Raw genomic sequence first — 15,175 nt, 5'->3', positions numbered from 1 at the left:
TTCTCATTACAAACTGCCTTCTATTGAGAGTTAAGAGTTTGTGTCCCCTCTTTGGCATTCCAGCCTCCCAGGCAGAAACTAACTTCCTAGGTGAGGCCATAGCACTTCATGTAAGAAGGTGCAAAGGAAGCAGGGGTTCTTTTCATTAGCAAATGCAAAGATCCTGGCAAGAAGCTCTCTCTAGTCTGTGTGAAATTATGTTGTATTTAAATGAGAAAGAACTGTGGGCCCTGCAGAATGTATTGGGTCCTTTTTTCCCAACTTCTCTAATCTTTTAGGAACACCTTCTTTTTGGGGTGTATTCACATTTCAAATGTCCTCTTGACATTAATAAGTGCTGTACTGGCTCTATTTTATTTAATATAGACAGCAGCCACCTACTCTGAGTCAGGTGCTGGATTAACCACGGTGGATGTATCAGTGAGCAGTGGAGAAAACCTTTATCATAATGGAACAGATAGTCTTGCTAGATTAAGAGCATCTCATTTTTATTTCAAGGCCTGGAATCTGAATTTTAGTTTCAAGAAATTTCCAGGTGGCCTGTCCACTCCTTAACCAGTTGAGGAAGGGGAGAGCCCCAAGGCTAAGGCAGGTTCTCCCCAGGTCAGAAACCCTGGCCTCTGGCTCATCTGCTTCCTGCCCGCCCTTCTTCCATTTTATTGCTTTGAAGCTTTTCTTATTCTGCTCCCCCTCCCCCAGGTCTTCTAGTTGTTATCTTTTTTTTTTTTTAATCTGTTCAAGGTTTCTTAGATGTCTATTATCTGATTTAGGTGCTAACATTGATCTTCTCATTTTCTGACCTAATTTTTTTCATCGTCTGCTTCTTCCCTTTGCCTGATCACACACGTGGCAGATCTGTGTGTTCTGAGAGGTTAATAGAGGTCCTAAATGTTGTGAAGACCTGGGAAAGGAGAGCAGTCTGCAGTGACCCTCCAAGACCTTCCAAACAAAAGCACTGGTCCTTAGCTCCTTACAGATAGCTGGGCTCGTCCAAGGGCAAGGAGGGCCAGCAGACACAGCCCTGCTTCTCAGACACCCCTAGACTGGAAAACATCCTTTGGGGGGAAAAACGAGGACATGAAAATGCTTGCTGTGGCACCTAGCATTCTGTTAAAGACAGTGAAAACACAGTCTGTCATCCTTGACATTTTAATTGAAAGAAAAGCTTACATAGATTTCAGCCGTAAGCATTATGTTTATACAAGTGTATAAAGAGGAATCATCTGTCACATTGGAAAACTCTCAATGCTACGGGACTCCGTTTAGTAATTGAACAATCCAACATGAGCTCACACATCTTACCTTGTTCCATGCCTCAATAATTTTTAGTAGAAATGCTTTACCTAGAGGCATATGGTTATTAAAAAGGAGGCTCGGCTTGCTCAAAGTCTGGAATTATTAGTTCATGGCAACAAGCCTGCACTGGAGAGAGACTGTCGGGCCTTTGTTTTCACAACTTTACTGCAATTTGCCGTCTTATTTTCAGAGTCTAACCCATGTGTTGTTTGGGACGTTTGTTGGTTTTTTTCTTTTTAAAGGAAGAAAACATAATTTCCCATGGATGAGTGACTTCTCATATTAGCAGTATTGCAGAATTTTACTACTTCATTACAAAGTCCAGGGAGCAGGGTGAATATTAAAGGAAATGGACTGTGAATTTATTTTAGTATAAAAAAATCAATAATAACTTTGTTACGGGATCCATCAGGGTGTGGTGGAGGAAATACTCTGTTGCAAAGTTGGATAGAAATCCTGCGTCTTTTCGTAACCCATCTGACCTTGGGCAGATGTAAATGTTTTGGAATTCAGCTTACTCTTGAGAAAATGGGAGTAATATTCCCTACCTACCACACTGCATTGTTGCAAGTCACATGAAGGTGAAGATATTTTGAAAAACATGAAATAGTTTATAAGTGCAATATAAAAAGTTTTATGCAAGTGCAAGGTATTAAATAATTATTTCTATATACACAAGGGGAACTAATTAATGCAATTATTCTCTTACCACTCTTGCTTCAGTGATCTGACTATTCTGGACAAATGATTATTTCCTGGGCCAAGCTACACAATTGCTTCAGTCTAGTCCTTTGTATACCCTGTGATGGATAGACATAGATTTTTTTTATTCCTTTCAGCTTTTGTAGTTTTAAAAGCCCAAGCAAGAAGCCTAGAAAACTCCATCAGTTTTGTAGGTGGGGCTGGAGAAATTATTTACAGAATCTATGTAAAACAATAATTCAAAATCATTTAGAGTCCAAGCATACAGCATTCTCAAATAACCATTTTCCCCTTCAAGTATATATTGCTAATTGGTCTGATTGGCATCATTAGGTAGTTATTATTTTAATCCCAAGAGAACCCAGTACCTTGAAAGCCTTAATTAATGAAGGAATACTTGATATTTTAAAACCGAGTAGATTTATGCATGTGTGGAAATTACTGACCTAATAAGAACATTACATTGAATGAAACATACCATTCCCCAATTATTCTATACCACTGGGAGTTTTCCATAGTCTTGGGAAGAATGAAAACTTGTTTTAAATTTAATTACTTCAGCATCTCCATTTGAATTACCATTAAGTTGTTTAATTGATTTCTTTTTAAAAAGAAAACATCAATGAAAACTTATAGCCAGATTTCTATTAATATGTTGAGAATAAAATGGAAATGGTGATAGTATATATATTTTGCCCTTTGTTCATGAGGATGATATTGCCAATCCACATAATAAAAAATTTTAGTTGACTTTCCTATAATAGTTTTTGCTTTTCCTTAACTGTCTATAATGGCAGTATTATTCCCTCTGTGACTAGGGAAACAGACATATGGTAAAAGGCTACATACATATATGTAATGCATGTAGAGATGTATATATATGCACATCTATCTATCTGGATGGATATATAGGTCTATAGGTGAAAGGGTGAGTGGATGGATGAATAATTAGCTATCTGTAGGAATACTCTCAATGAATCTTTCTCATGAAACTGGGGAGTTCAGATTATTAATCTTATCTTTAAAGGAACTGAAAATTATTAAGCATGATATAGTTTTATACAGCTATTTTATTTTCAGTAAATGTCTCAAACAAAACATTAAGACGAGAATATAAATGAGCACTGTCTGTTGATTGAGCCACATGGTACACCTCTCTGATTCCATGTAGCTACCTCTGAATGAGATAAGACTTGGGGAAGTTACACCTGCTGGTGAATTCCAGAGCACTTGAAACCCAGAGTTTCTAGGAACTAGAAAAGCTGACGGGCCTTCAGAGGCCCTCCTAGGCCTTACTGTTAATCCATACTCCAGAGGTCCCCAGGGCACATGGCAAGGAATAGCCAAGTACTCCATGTGCTTTTCTGAAAACACCCATGTGGTTGTTACAAACTACTTACATGTAACTACTCACACACATTCTATTTTTAAAAACTGGGTGTAATCTCTGTATATCTATACAAACAGTGTAAAGGCTTTATATTCTTTTCTATTTTCATTTATACAGCTTCCTAAACATATCAATATAGACTAATTTATGACTCATCCTTTTATAATGTGTGAGACGCTGATAGCTCGCTGTGTTTCCAAAGGAGCTATCAGGCAAAAGTGGATTTTCTCTGGAATTCTGACAGCCTTGCAAAGACAGAGCGTGTTGGCCTCTTCCCCATTTCAGTCTCCCAGTTCTCCACGAGTCACCCACGGGAGATGAATGAGCCTCAGAGAGGAGGTATCACGCTGCTCAGAGGGGGCTCTGGACAGGGCTCATTCCCTGAAGCGCAGTCCTGCACAGACCGTCTGTGGCCTACACAGACCGTCTCTGTCTGCAAGTTTAACATGAGGATTTTTTATTTTTTTAAAGCAAATGTATTCATTTTGTTAGCAGTAGTTTCTATCGTGGCATTCAGGTTAAGGTGGTTTAACATACCCATTCAGAGGTCCTGAGGCGGGTTTGTTTACTTGTTTGTTAAGTCTTTGACTTCATGGTCTAACATTTATACAACTCCCCAGAGCAAGGGCATCAGGCAGGTCACTTGTTTGCCATTTTTAATAAACACAAATAATTCCCTTTTTACCCTCAGCCCCATATTCCCTGGCTCATTAATTTAAGGCCCTTAAAATATTTTCTGGCAAATTAAATCAAAAGCTCAAACTATGTACTCCCCTGAGGAAAGTGTACTTACCCAAGTCCTGCAGGTCAGGTCAAAATCAGTTTCTGTCAAACAGCCTCACACCTCGAGTTATTATGAAATGAGGGGTTGGAAATTGGGGGCTGGGCTCCAGACTTGTCCCACTACAGTGGCCTGAACACAACCCGACTGCTTTCATTTGTGTCCTGGATTTTGTTTTTTGTTCCACTCACAGTGGAGAACAGTGAAAAAGTCAAAATAGATTTCTATTGGGAATTCATGAATGAAGCTGGCTCTGCAAATCCAGACAGTGCAAATGTATCCAGAGCCAAGCCAGGAGGGCTTCCAGGCAGAGGTGTATGAGAGTGTGGATAAAACACATGCACACACATCTCTGGTTTTAAAGTCCTCCAGAGGACAGAGACTTCCTAGTCACTGCAGGATTTTACCACTGAGTCTCCATGATAAGATGCAGGGGTTAGAAGATTTATCAACTTGTTGTCTATTGAACATCAGTTAGATAACAGAGGTCAGGAAATGAAGTAGAATTTGATGTATTAACTAGGAAGCAGCAAAGGAAGCCAGACTTGTGTTTTATTTGTTATTATTTCCCTAATATCCTCAATTATGTGGCTCCCACCAGAAGATTTGATCTGCTTTGCATATAATGGTGTTGCCCCCGCTGGTTCTGGTCCCGGGGAAACTGGCAGTGAATCCCCTGCCCAGGGCATCAGGAATAATATCTGCTTCTCTCGTTCCTTGTCCCCAGGCCTGTTCCAGGCTCTCTATCTTCTCTGCTACACATCCACAACAGACAGAGACAGCCCATGCCAGCCTCCATGCCCGGGACCCTGCCCAACCCTACGATGCCGGGATCTTCTGCTGTCCTGATGCCAGTAAGTGCTCCTCACTTCCTCCCAGCCTTGCCCCATTTGAAAAAGGAAGGGAAACTGAGCTTCTGGCTGCCTGGGGAGAAAGTGGCCGCTGGATAGAGAGCTGAGCTGTGTGCAAGTGGCTTTGAGGGCCTGCTTGTCCGTCCCAAGCATCTTGCTGGCTTTCCTGTTCCTCAGTGCTTCCCTGGGGAGGCACAGGCTCACCTCCCTACTGGTGACAAGTGAACTTGCCACACCCAGGGAACAGGATTTGTTCAGAGACATGTTTTATGACTACTCCAAAGTCTATACTTGGACTATTTACAGAGTGTCCTTAAACTGACAGTGAGTGGTCTGGCCAGGGCTCAGAGTAATAATAATGCCAATAATAACGATGGTACTACATATGATTCTAACATGTAGTCATGCATGCCATGCTCTCTTAATTATTCTCACAGCATTTGTTGAGTGCTTCTCATGTGCAAGTTATTTCTAGGCACTTTATCAACACATGAAACAATCCTAGGAGGTAGGTACTAATACTTCCCCATTTTTTGAATGAGTGAAGGTACCTTGCTTGTCTGAGAAACAGAGCAGCTGAGTTTTGAACCCAGGCATTCTTGCTCCAGAGCTCACTCTTAACATCTACACGATATGTATGTTCCCTCCTTTCTCACAACAATCCTATGAGGTATGCACTGTTCTTATCCCCATTTTACAGATGAGGAAACTGAGTAACTTGGCTAAGGTCACAGAGCCAGTAGGTGATGGAGTTAGGATTGAAATTCAGGTAGTCTGACTCCCACGTCTACACTCATCAACGTTATATTTTCCTGCTCCTCTTTGAAAACAACAGATGGACATAGATGGGAGATACAGATTATTCCAGAGCGAACCATGCTCTACTTCCGTGGGATCCCCTGCATGTACTTCTTCATCCTCCCTGGCATTCTGCATTGGTGGACATTTGGTGGCTGGTGTTAGTCACAGGGCCACAAGGGTTCTCAAAAACCCTAGAGTGGTGTGACAATTCTATTAAAGCCCTCCCACACCAGTATCAGCAGTGCCTTGCAGAGTATTTTAAAGAATTGTCTACCTTTGTTATTTCATTTTGCTATCACAGCAATCCTGTGGGAATTTTACAAATGTAAAGCTAACTGCCCAATGTCACGCAGCTTGTGAATGAAGAGTTGTGACTGGAACCCAAATCTAAACTCACACCGAGCAGCTCGGCTCTGGCAGGTTGAGCAGTTTGCTCATTTATCCGAGTGGGAAGGGAATGAGGAGGACCTGGTGCCCCAGTTTAGAGAAAGGGACTTGCCCACTGCATATATCGGGTAGTTCAGGCTAGAAACAGTCTTTGCAAAATTGGGTCAGATGACCTGGCTGACTTCACCTACGTTCCTCAATGTAAACATCTTTCCATGAAGCAAAACAGCACCATCAATGTCATTAACCCAGGTTTTATTCAACCCAACTAATTGCATGAAGACATCCACCATATGCCGTCTCCATTTAGGCTCTAAATTCCTCTCAAAAAGGAATTAGTCTCCTCTCAGCAAGTTGATGCGTTGTTCAGAAAATATCACTGAGTGACCTTTCTTCCATTTGACTCAAGTGTGTACCAATCTCAGGGACAAATGTGGGACACTTGGGTTGAAAGGGCCCAGAAAAAAGGTACCTAGCACCTGTTTCCTGCCTCTCTTTGTTGTGCCACATCACTTCATTGTACAACTTGACCTCCTGGTGATGCTTCAGAATAGAAACGAAGAATCATGTGCATGGTGCAGAGCCAGTGTAGATAAAAATCAGGGATGCTTCCTGCACAGGAGTTCCCAACCCCGTGTCAGGGACAGGTAGCAGCTGCCACGACAATAGTGTCAGTCCAGAGCAGTGATGCTCAGCCAGGGGTGATTTGGCTCCCTGAGAACGTTGGGCAGCATCTGGAAATACTGTTGATTGTCACAACTGGGGCAGGGGTGGGGGGAGTGACTGGCATCTAGTGGGTGGAGGCCAGGGATGCTGTTAAATATTCTACAATGCACAGAACAGCCACCACAACAAATAATTATTTTGCTCAAATTGTAAATAGTGCTGAGGTTGAGAAACTGAGGTCGAAAGTGACATAGATGTAACTAATGGAAATTCATATAAAAGCTCTAAAAAGCATATCCTAAAAGTTACTGGACCTAGAAATCTGGGTCTTTTCTTCCATATTATCAAGTCACCAGCTCCAATGCTATAATGCTGGCATTTTGAGCATCATCTTCTAGAGTTCCTGCCACAGAAAACCATGATTTCCGGGTATAAAAAAGGTCTGTGTCTGCAGGTGCAGGTGAGACTTTTAACTGATTGGTAGCATATGCTATTATGCCACACATTTCACAGAGCCTTGGGTCTGAAAGAAAATGATGTATTTGTTCATTCACTCATTCCACAAACTTTTGTTGAGCACCTTCTATGGGCCAACTACCATGGTAGATTCTAGGATGGGGTGAGGAACAAGGCAGGCATTGCCTTTAAGGAGCTCACTGGGTTGTGATATTCTATCTTCAAAGTCACATGCTTAATTAATTTGGGGATATGAACATCCAGTTATTATTACAAAAGCCCCCTGAAGTGCAGATATCTTAGCTTCCATTCTCCAGTATATTTACAGGGAGAAAAAAAAGCTCAAAAAAAAAGGTGAATTCTTTAACCTGGATGTTTTACGGACAGTGCAAAGCCTCCCCCATCTTCTGACCCCTTGTTCTAGCCAGCTCCTCAAAGCCACAGGCTCGGTGCAGAGCCTTATTAGTGAGCACCAAAGAGTTGTTTTGAAGAGACTGCTCCTGACCCTATAATCATTTAGAGGGAAATATGCAATTTTTTTTTAGATAGAGAAGTCAGCCTGTTTTCAAAATTCTGTTTAATTTGTGAGTCACGAGGTAGAAATAGTCATAGACTATAATTTTTCCGATAAGTGGGAAGCACGGTGGATTGGGGATCCAGATGCTGAAACCGGCTGCTCTGAGGTTTGTAGTGCATGAGGGCTAGCAGTGTGGGAACGTCTGACAGTCACCTGTACTGCCGGACGTTCCAAAGATCTCCTTGGGAAAACTGAGGGCAAAAACTGAGTTGGGCTTGATTTCTCTCTAGGAGAAGGTCATCTACTGGAAAAAGGGGTGAAATGCTACTTGACTGTCCTGTTCCCCAGCCTCTGGAAGTGGGAGTTATCAGTAATAAGCATTTTCCAGAACAATCTTCATGATGTAAGGATTAGAGAACACACACACACACAAGAATTAGAGTACACAAATGTAGTTAATGGCACTAAACTGTACACTTAAAAATTGTTAAAATGGAAATTCTTATGTATATTTTACCATGACTTTTAAAAATTACCTTTTTAAAATCTTTTTTAAATTTTTTTTATTAATTTTTTTTAGAGAGAAAGAGAGAGGAAGAGAAAAGGAGAGAGAGAGAGAAGCATTGATGAGAGAGAACATCTATTGGCTGCCTCCTGCACACCCCTCACCAGGGATAGAGCCCGCAACCCAGGCATGTGCCCTGACCAGGAATTGAACCACAACCTCTTGATGCATGGGTCGACACTCAACCACTGGGCAACACCAGCTGGGATAAAAAAAATAATTTGGGGTGATATGAGTTTAAATATTTTATTTTACTGAATTGGTAAAGCCTCAAAAGGTTTTGCAGGTGTGCTCTAGAACATCTAGGAAATTCTTTCAATAGCTCCTTTTGGAACAGTTTGACATATCCACACACTGTTGATACAGATGAACTAATTCAGGCTAAGGTAAGGCTGGTGGTGTTGCAGTGAGGGGTGTGTCAACCAGGCATTCAGGAGAAGCTGAGCAGCACCTCTGCTAATCCACACATCAGTGTCATAGCCACGCCCTGCCCCAGGAGTGGGCACAACAGGAATTGCAGTCACAGAACCTCAACAATGGAAAGGACATTAAAGGGTCATTTAGTTCAACTATCGCTCTCAACTCTCCTCTGTGAGCTTTCCTTCAGTGAGAAGGAGCTCTGTATTTCCCAAAGACTACCTAGGCTAACTTTGAGCAGAAACCTGGTTCCCTAAAATTTCCGACCATTGTTTTCATTTCCATCTTTTAACAAATGGAAAAACTCTTGCATTGAAGAATCCCCCTAGGAACGTCTCATTATTTTCTGTGATTTCAGTATAAAGTCGAGGTTGAGGCAAAAGTAGGTTTACAGTTCTTTGTATGGAAAATAATACAATAATTAATAAATAATACAAGAATAAACTTTTTTATGTACTCACAACCTGTATATTTGCTTTATTTTGGTTCTCTGAAAGGGGCTAATTTTCTGCTAAACAGAAAATATTCATCAGACACACTCTCCCATGACTGAAATAGAGATCTTGCTATATTTACTTTTTAGCAGGAACACCCTGGAGACAAAAATGCCAGAATTTAATGCAGCTCTTTGAATGATATTGATGCTACACACCATAGCGGGTTAGCAGGACAGTGTGGGATCGGTGGATCATGTCATCAAAACCCTCCACTGCCTTCTTCTCCTACCCACAGGCCCGGTCCCACCCTGAGGCCTGAGACTGCAGCTGTGTAGTCATGAGGAGGTTAACAGGGAGGAAGACATGTGCTGGAGGCAGAGGATCAAATACCTGGCTGGGTCCTTTCAGTTGTGTTTATGAGGAAGAACAACAGGCAGACCCACCAGAGATGCTTTCAAAATTGATTTTATTTTTTCTTATTGCTAAAATGATTCATGTTTCTGTATGAAATTTAGGGATGGGGGGAAAAGCCACAGATAACCTGAGATAACCATTTGGTATATTGTATATCCTTCCAGCATTTTTCTATGCATATGTTATTCTTCATAGCTATAAAAATCAGTATAATTTGTGGCAGTTGGAGGGTTTGCAAACGTGAAAATATTCCATACTTTTGTTTGGAAGTGATCTACATGACAAGGTAGTTCTGTTTGGCTTGGGGCATCTTCTATAGAAGGTGTAGCTTTGGGTGATTCTTTGATGTGGTTGGGTTCAAGGCTCAGGAGTGCATTGCTTGCCCTTCACCAAACCACAGACTTTCTCCGCAGTTATTCAAAGAAACTAGACACGATTCATTTGAAAGAAAAATGCAGCTTTGTCTAAGGCCTAGACAGCCTCCTCAGCCTCTTGACTCTGTTGCTTTCCTTTGTCTTAGATGGAGAGACAAATGTCAGTGAACTCCAACCTCCTGGGAATGCAGGGTCCAAATCTCAGCAACCCCTGTGCTTCTCCCCAAGTCCAGCCGATGCATTCAGAAGCCAAAATGGTAAATAACACGTATAATCACCCTTTTGTTATTGCATGATGTTTTTCTTTTGATTCCTATTCTGGCTTCCACATTTCAGTCAAGTCAGGTAGAGGGCTCCGTCTTTGTTGTGGTGAATAGGTCTTTCTGTGCAAATGTTGTGTGCAGAGCTTGGCTCTTTCTTGGAGGGTGTTTGTTACTGAACCTTGAAGTAGAGGATCATGTAATGAGCATTGGATCAGCGCGTGGCCTTAGTGAAAGAGATAGGGAGAAGTTTGGGGGGATCCATAGCAGTTAAGTGGGTACACCTAAGTATGTGTGTATTTACTCATAACCTGAAATTAAAACTAATCCCGTGTTTCTCTTCTTCAAGGTGGTCACAGTTTCAGTGCCTCTCGCCCTGTCTCCATACCCATTTATACATGCATGTTATTTCTAAGCACACACTATGATGGGAATATTTTGCGTTTTTTGTCATAGTTGTCAGATGTGACGTTGATTGGAGAGGATCAGTGCAGAGTAACTGAAGCACATGATTTCAGGTGACAGCCTTCAGTGACTTTTATATGCGACTTATGTGCAGTAAGGTCAGTCTTCCCAATCCCAGTGCTAGATTCATGCATTTATGTTCTAAATATTAATAAAAAGCAACGCATGTTCAACTTGGCAATATAAAGTAAATTTGCTGGTTTTGTCTAGTGAAGTTGCTTGAAGTAGGTCATTCAATCCTCATTCAAATTCTAACACCACAATTAGTAAGCTATCCAATGACAACAAAAGGTTTGACTATGTGTTGCTAATGAGTCCTTTTTCGAGAAGTTGGAGATTTATTTGGTTTGCTGACTGAGAGCATTAGGGACCTTGTTTGATGGCTGGTGTGAGGATGTTCTTGACAGTTCTGAAAATTAGCTATCAAAACCCAGTGAGTTCATTTTCAATGGCAGCAAGTTTTTTGGTTTTTTTAAAATGTCTTCTTCAGTCATTTTCTCTTGGAAACTTCACTCATTTGACTTGCAGCTTCTTGACCCAAGGAAGCGATGGAACTCCCAGTGTTGGCTACCTCCGGCAAATAAAATCTGTGGTCAAGAAGTTCTCTTTGCTGTGCCACAGTCCATGTGACATGCCAAATGGCACCGGCATCTTCAGCAAAGCTCGTTAAATCTTTTTGGAATCGGCAAATATTTTTTCAACTCAAGCCCTGCAGAGCCAAACCAAATACTTGCTGGCAGAGTATAGTTCAAACTGGCATCAGTTTTGGAGACCAGAGTAATGCCATTTACTTTTTTTTTTAAGGAAAATAAAAAATGAACTGTAAAGGTACTTAAGAAAAAATTAAATTATTCATGTGTATGAAGTTGTGTTCTGGGTCTGAGCATCCTACGGCCCTCCCGCAGCTGGATTATTTCTGAATCTTCTTGTTTGGTTCAGGTCTGAATCCTTTTTGAGGGACCTCCCAGACAAACTTGAGGTGGATTCTCAAACATAAGTCCAAACCAAATTTCCCTGCCAATTGATTTTCACTGGGTTTTATGCTACCACTTGACTCAAAGTGTCCTGCCCTTTCCTTGCTGGCAAAGAAGTAAAATGCTTCCAAAGGGAGTACAGGCTTGTGATTACTTATGCATATGAAATAAAAGCATATGGTATGGCAAATTAATAGTGAATAGTATCAGCTGGCGACAAAGGGAATTGGTCTGTACTTATAAAAATAGTGTTACCCCACAAATGTTTGTACAGTTTAATTTACTGAGCAACCAGACTCCTCTGCTGATTCACATTCTAAGTGAATAAATATTTCCAGATCCATGATATTTAGGCAAATGAATTCTATGATGGAGTTGGGGGCTTAGGGAACATAGCTATTCTCTCTACCCCAAGCTTCCATGCCTAATCCCATTATTGCCAATATGTTAACCCAGGGGGAAATGGTAGCATTCGCCACTTTTATATTGGAAGAATAGCATTTACTTAGTAGCTTGCAAAAGTGTTAAGTAAGTGACTTCTAATATATTACTCAGCATCTCTATTCTTATTCTGCCTGCATTATTCACTGGTGAAACCAGTGCTTGCCATCTACTAACATTACAGTATTTTCTAGCAGCTTTGGTTACTTAGATGAAAGCTTTTATGGAAAACAAAGTAGTGAAGAAAAAAAAAATCAATGATTTTCATGTCAGCCAGAGCCTCCCCAGGTTTCTCAGAACTATAGGCTTTGTTGTTCTATGCCTAATTTTCTTCCTGTGTAAGACTGGAATGAATTCCAGATTTCAACTAAGACTCTTGTTTCACTGTTTTCAAGGACTTTTCCAAAGGTCACACATGGGCTATTTTGATGAATGCACTCTGGGCGAGTGGGGGGGGGGGGTGTTTTCGGAGCACAGGAGAGAAACCAGAGAGGCGTCTCCCACACCCAACACTACAGATCTATTCTGCTGGGGACAGTGGTGTTCATTTCACACTCCTTGTTGGCCACTGACAAAAGCCATCATCCTGAATCTCTGGTGAAACTTGGAGGTCCTGGAGGTAGACAAGAGCTTAAGATGGCTTTGTTTTAAATGCACAAGTTTGCTAGAAGCTATCTGGCTAGTGATTGCTTAATAGAATACAGCCACTCTCCTTGCCCCAAATCGGTCATTTCCATTGTGGGAGAGCAAAATCGGTGTCCCCAGTAAGCTCTACAGTGCATTAATCTGGAAATCCTAAATCAAGAAGTATACATGTCCTTCTTTTGACTAATGTACATTAGTACCAAGCAGTGACTTCAGTGTACTGTAGCCACATCTGTGCTGGTCATATCATAATTCTAGCAGATTATAATTTAGTTTTATGGATTGTTTTTCAGAAGAATTAAGCCAACTGACATATGGCTTCATAATTACACAAGTGGATACATGCATATTGGACTTTGTTTGGGGGTCAGAGCAAACTCAAATTTGTGAGAGCCTTCTATCTTTCCAACCACCCAAAACAGCAGGTTCTTCCTCCCAGGTTCCTGGGATCAGTGAGTGTCTGCTGGAAAGGAAATTCACATGATACCTCGTGGACATTTTGAACATCCAAAGAGGAAAGTGAGGGAAAGAGGGAGGTACACATAGAGAAATGAAAAAGGAAAAGAAGGAAACATGGGTGCTATCCCCATTTTACAGGTGGGCCAGCTGAGCCTCCACGCAGTTAAAAAACTGGCCCACAACACATCACTTAGCAAAGGCTAATGTCTCGGACTCTAATGGCAAAGCTTTTCGACACATTTATCCTTTAGACAAAAATGTCATACAGCTTCCAGATATCAGTAACCAACAGATTAAATCACATTCTTTAGGGTTAATTTATATTTATATACAAACTAGAGGCCCGGTGCATGAAAATTCGTGCACTAGAGGGGGTCCTTCAGCCCAGCCTGCCCCCTCTCACAATCCTCAGGGAACGGGCCTAAGCCACAGTCTGGCCTCCCTCTGCGGGAGGCAACCAAGTGATCAGGGGAAGGTGCTGCCCCCATCACCCTGCTGCTGCTGCCACTGCTGGCTGCTACGGCTGCCAGCCCCCCTCGGCCCTCGAAGCCACTGTGGCTTTGTCTGGAAGGACGTCTGAAAGACATCCGATCTATCCGGTCTAATTAGCATATTACCCTTTTATTAGTATAGATGGGAGACAAGGATGGCAAGGATAGTGCAGGCTAGCAGATAACCTGGAAAGGATGAGGAGCAGTTGGTGATGTAGAACTTCCCCCTTGGTTAAAACAGAGCTCTGTGGCCTCACTGACTGGTCTAGCTTTTCTGCTTCTTTCTCCAAACACATTTTTGTTTGTTTGTTAATCCTCACCTGAGGATATTTTTTCCATTGATTTTAGAGAGAGTGAAAGGTAGGAGATTAGACAAAGAAAAACATCAATATGAGAGAGACTCATCAATTGGTTGCCTCCCGCACGCACCCCTACCAGGGCCAGGGATCAAGTCTGCAACTGAGGTATATGCCGTTAACCCAAATCAAACCTGTAACTCTTCAGTCCTAGGGCTGACACTCTATCCACTGAGCCAAACTGGCCAGGGCACCAAACACATTTTTATCTTGATGTTTCTTGTTTTCCACTTGACTGATTAGAAACTCTTTGAAGGTAATTCCTGCATCCTGTAAGCTCCATGTACTGAGAAAGGCCCCATGAATGAAAACTGAACTTAATTGAGTTGAGTTGGATTTAAATTATGGGCAAGAACCAAATCCTAAACATGGAAATAGGGTAGGATAGAGTGGGTAGGGAGCAAGGGTGGAACTGAGAAGGAGAGAATCAAAGTAGATAAATGCTAAGTTAAGTAATTAGTAGGTAAAGAGTAGCTGACGCCCAGCCTGCGTGGGTCAGTGGTTGAGCGTTGATCTATGAACCAGGAGGTCATGATTCTATTCCCGGTCAGGGTTCATGCCTAAGTTGTGGGCTCGATCCCCTTAAGCAGCAGATCGAGGATTCTCTCTTATCATTGATGTTTCTGTCTCTTTCTTTTCCTCCTGAAATCAATAAAAAAAATTTTTTAAAAAGAATAGCTGACTACATTTGTTTTCTTTGAAAGATATCTAGAAACAGCATATTATTTCCTTGAGAGAAAAGCAATATGTCTGTTTCTTAGAAAATAGAAGTTAGAATATCATTGCCCTCCTAGGAACTGAGAGCAATCAATATGCTGTTTCTTCCATTGTGATGGACTGGTTGTGCTGTATTTTGGTCATCGACTGTCAATACTTCATTCACAGCTAGGTTTACAGTTCATTGAATGCATACATAAATATATGTATTAATGACTGAATGAAAGAAACCCAAAAGATTGGAGAGTCAGGGATTTTTTTAAAATCTTCTTTTATTCTTTATTGTTTAATGTATTACATAAGTCTCCTTTTT

General features: G+C 41.4%; 1 protein-coding gene across 2 annotated transcripts in view; it reads left to right on the top strand.

Annotated features, from left to right (window-relative positions):
* The window catches only part of CREB5 (cAMP responsive element binding protein 5), a 381,586-nt gene that overhangs the window by 281,284 nt on the left and 85,127 nt on the right, over positions 1 to 15,175 (top strand). For both annotated transcript variants that reach the window (XM_023753829.1, XM_006088753.2), the window contains 2 exons: positions 4,897 to 5,023; positions 10,201 to 10,311. In XM_023753829.1, the coding sequence (XP_023609597.1) occupies positions 4,897 to 5,023; positions 10,201 to 10,311 (238 nt within the window). The remainder of the gene's footprint in view (positions 1 to 4,896; positions 5,024 to 10,200; positions 10,312 to 15,175) is intronic.

This window comes from Myotis lucifugus, unplaced genomic scaffold (genome assembly GCF_000147115.1).
Source record: "Myotis lucifugus unplaced genomic scaffold, Myoluc2.0 scaffold_52, whole genome shotgun sequence".
NCBI lineage: Eukaryota > Metazoa > Chordata > Mammalia > Chiroptera > Vespertilionidae > Myotis > Myotis lucifugus.
The sequence above is the reverse complement of the archived record's forward strand: the minus strand, read 5'-3'. Positions and strand labels throughout refer to the sequence as shown.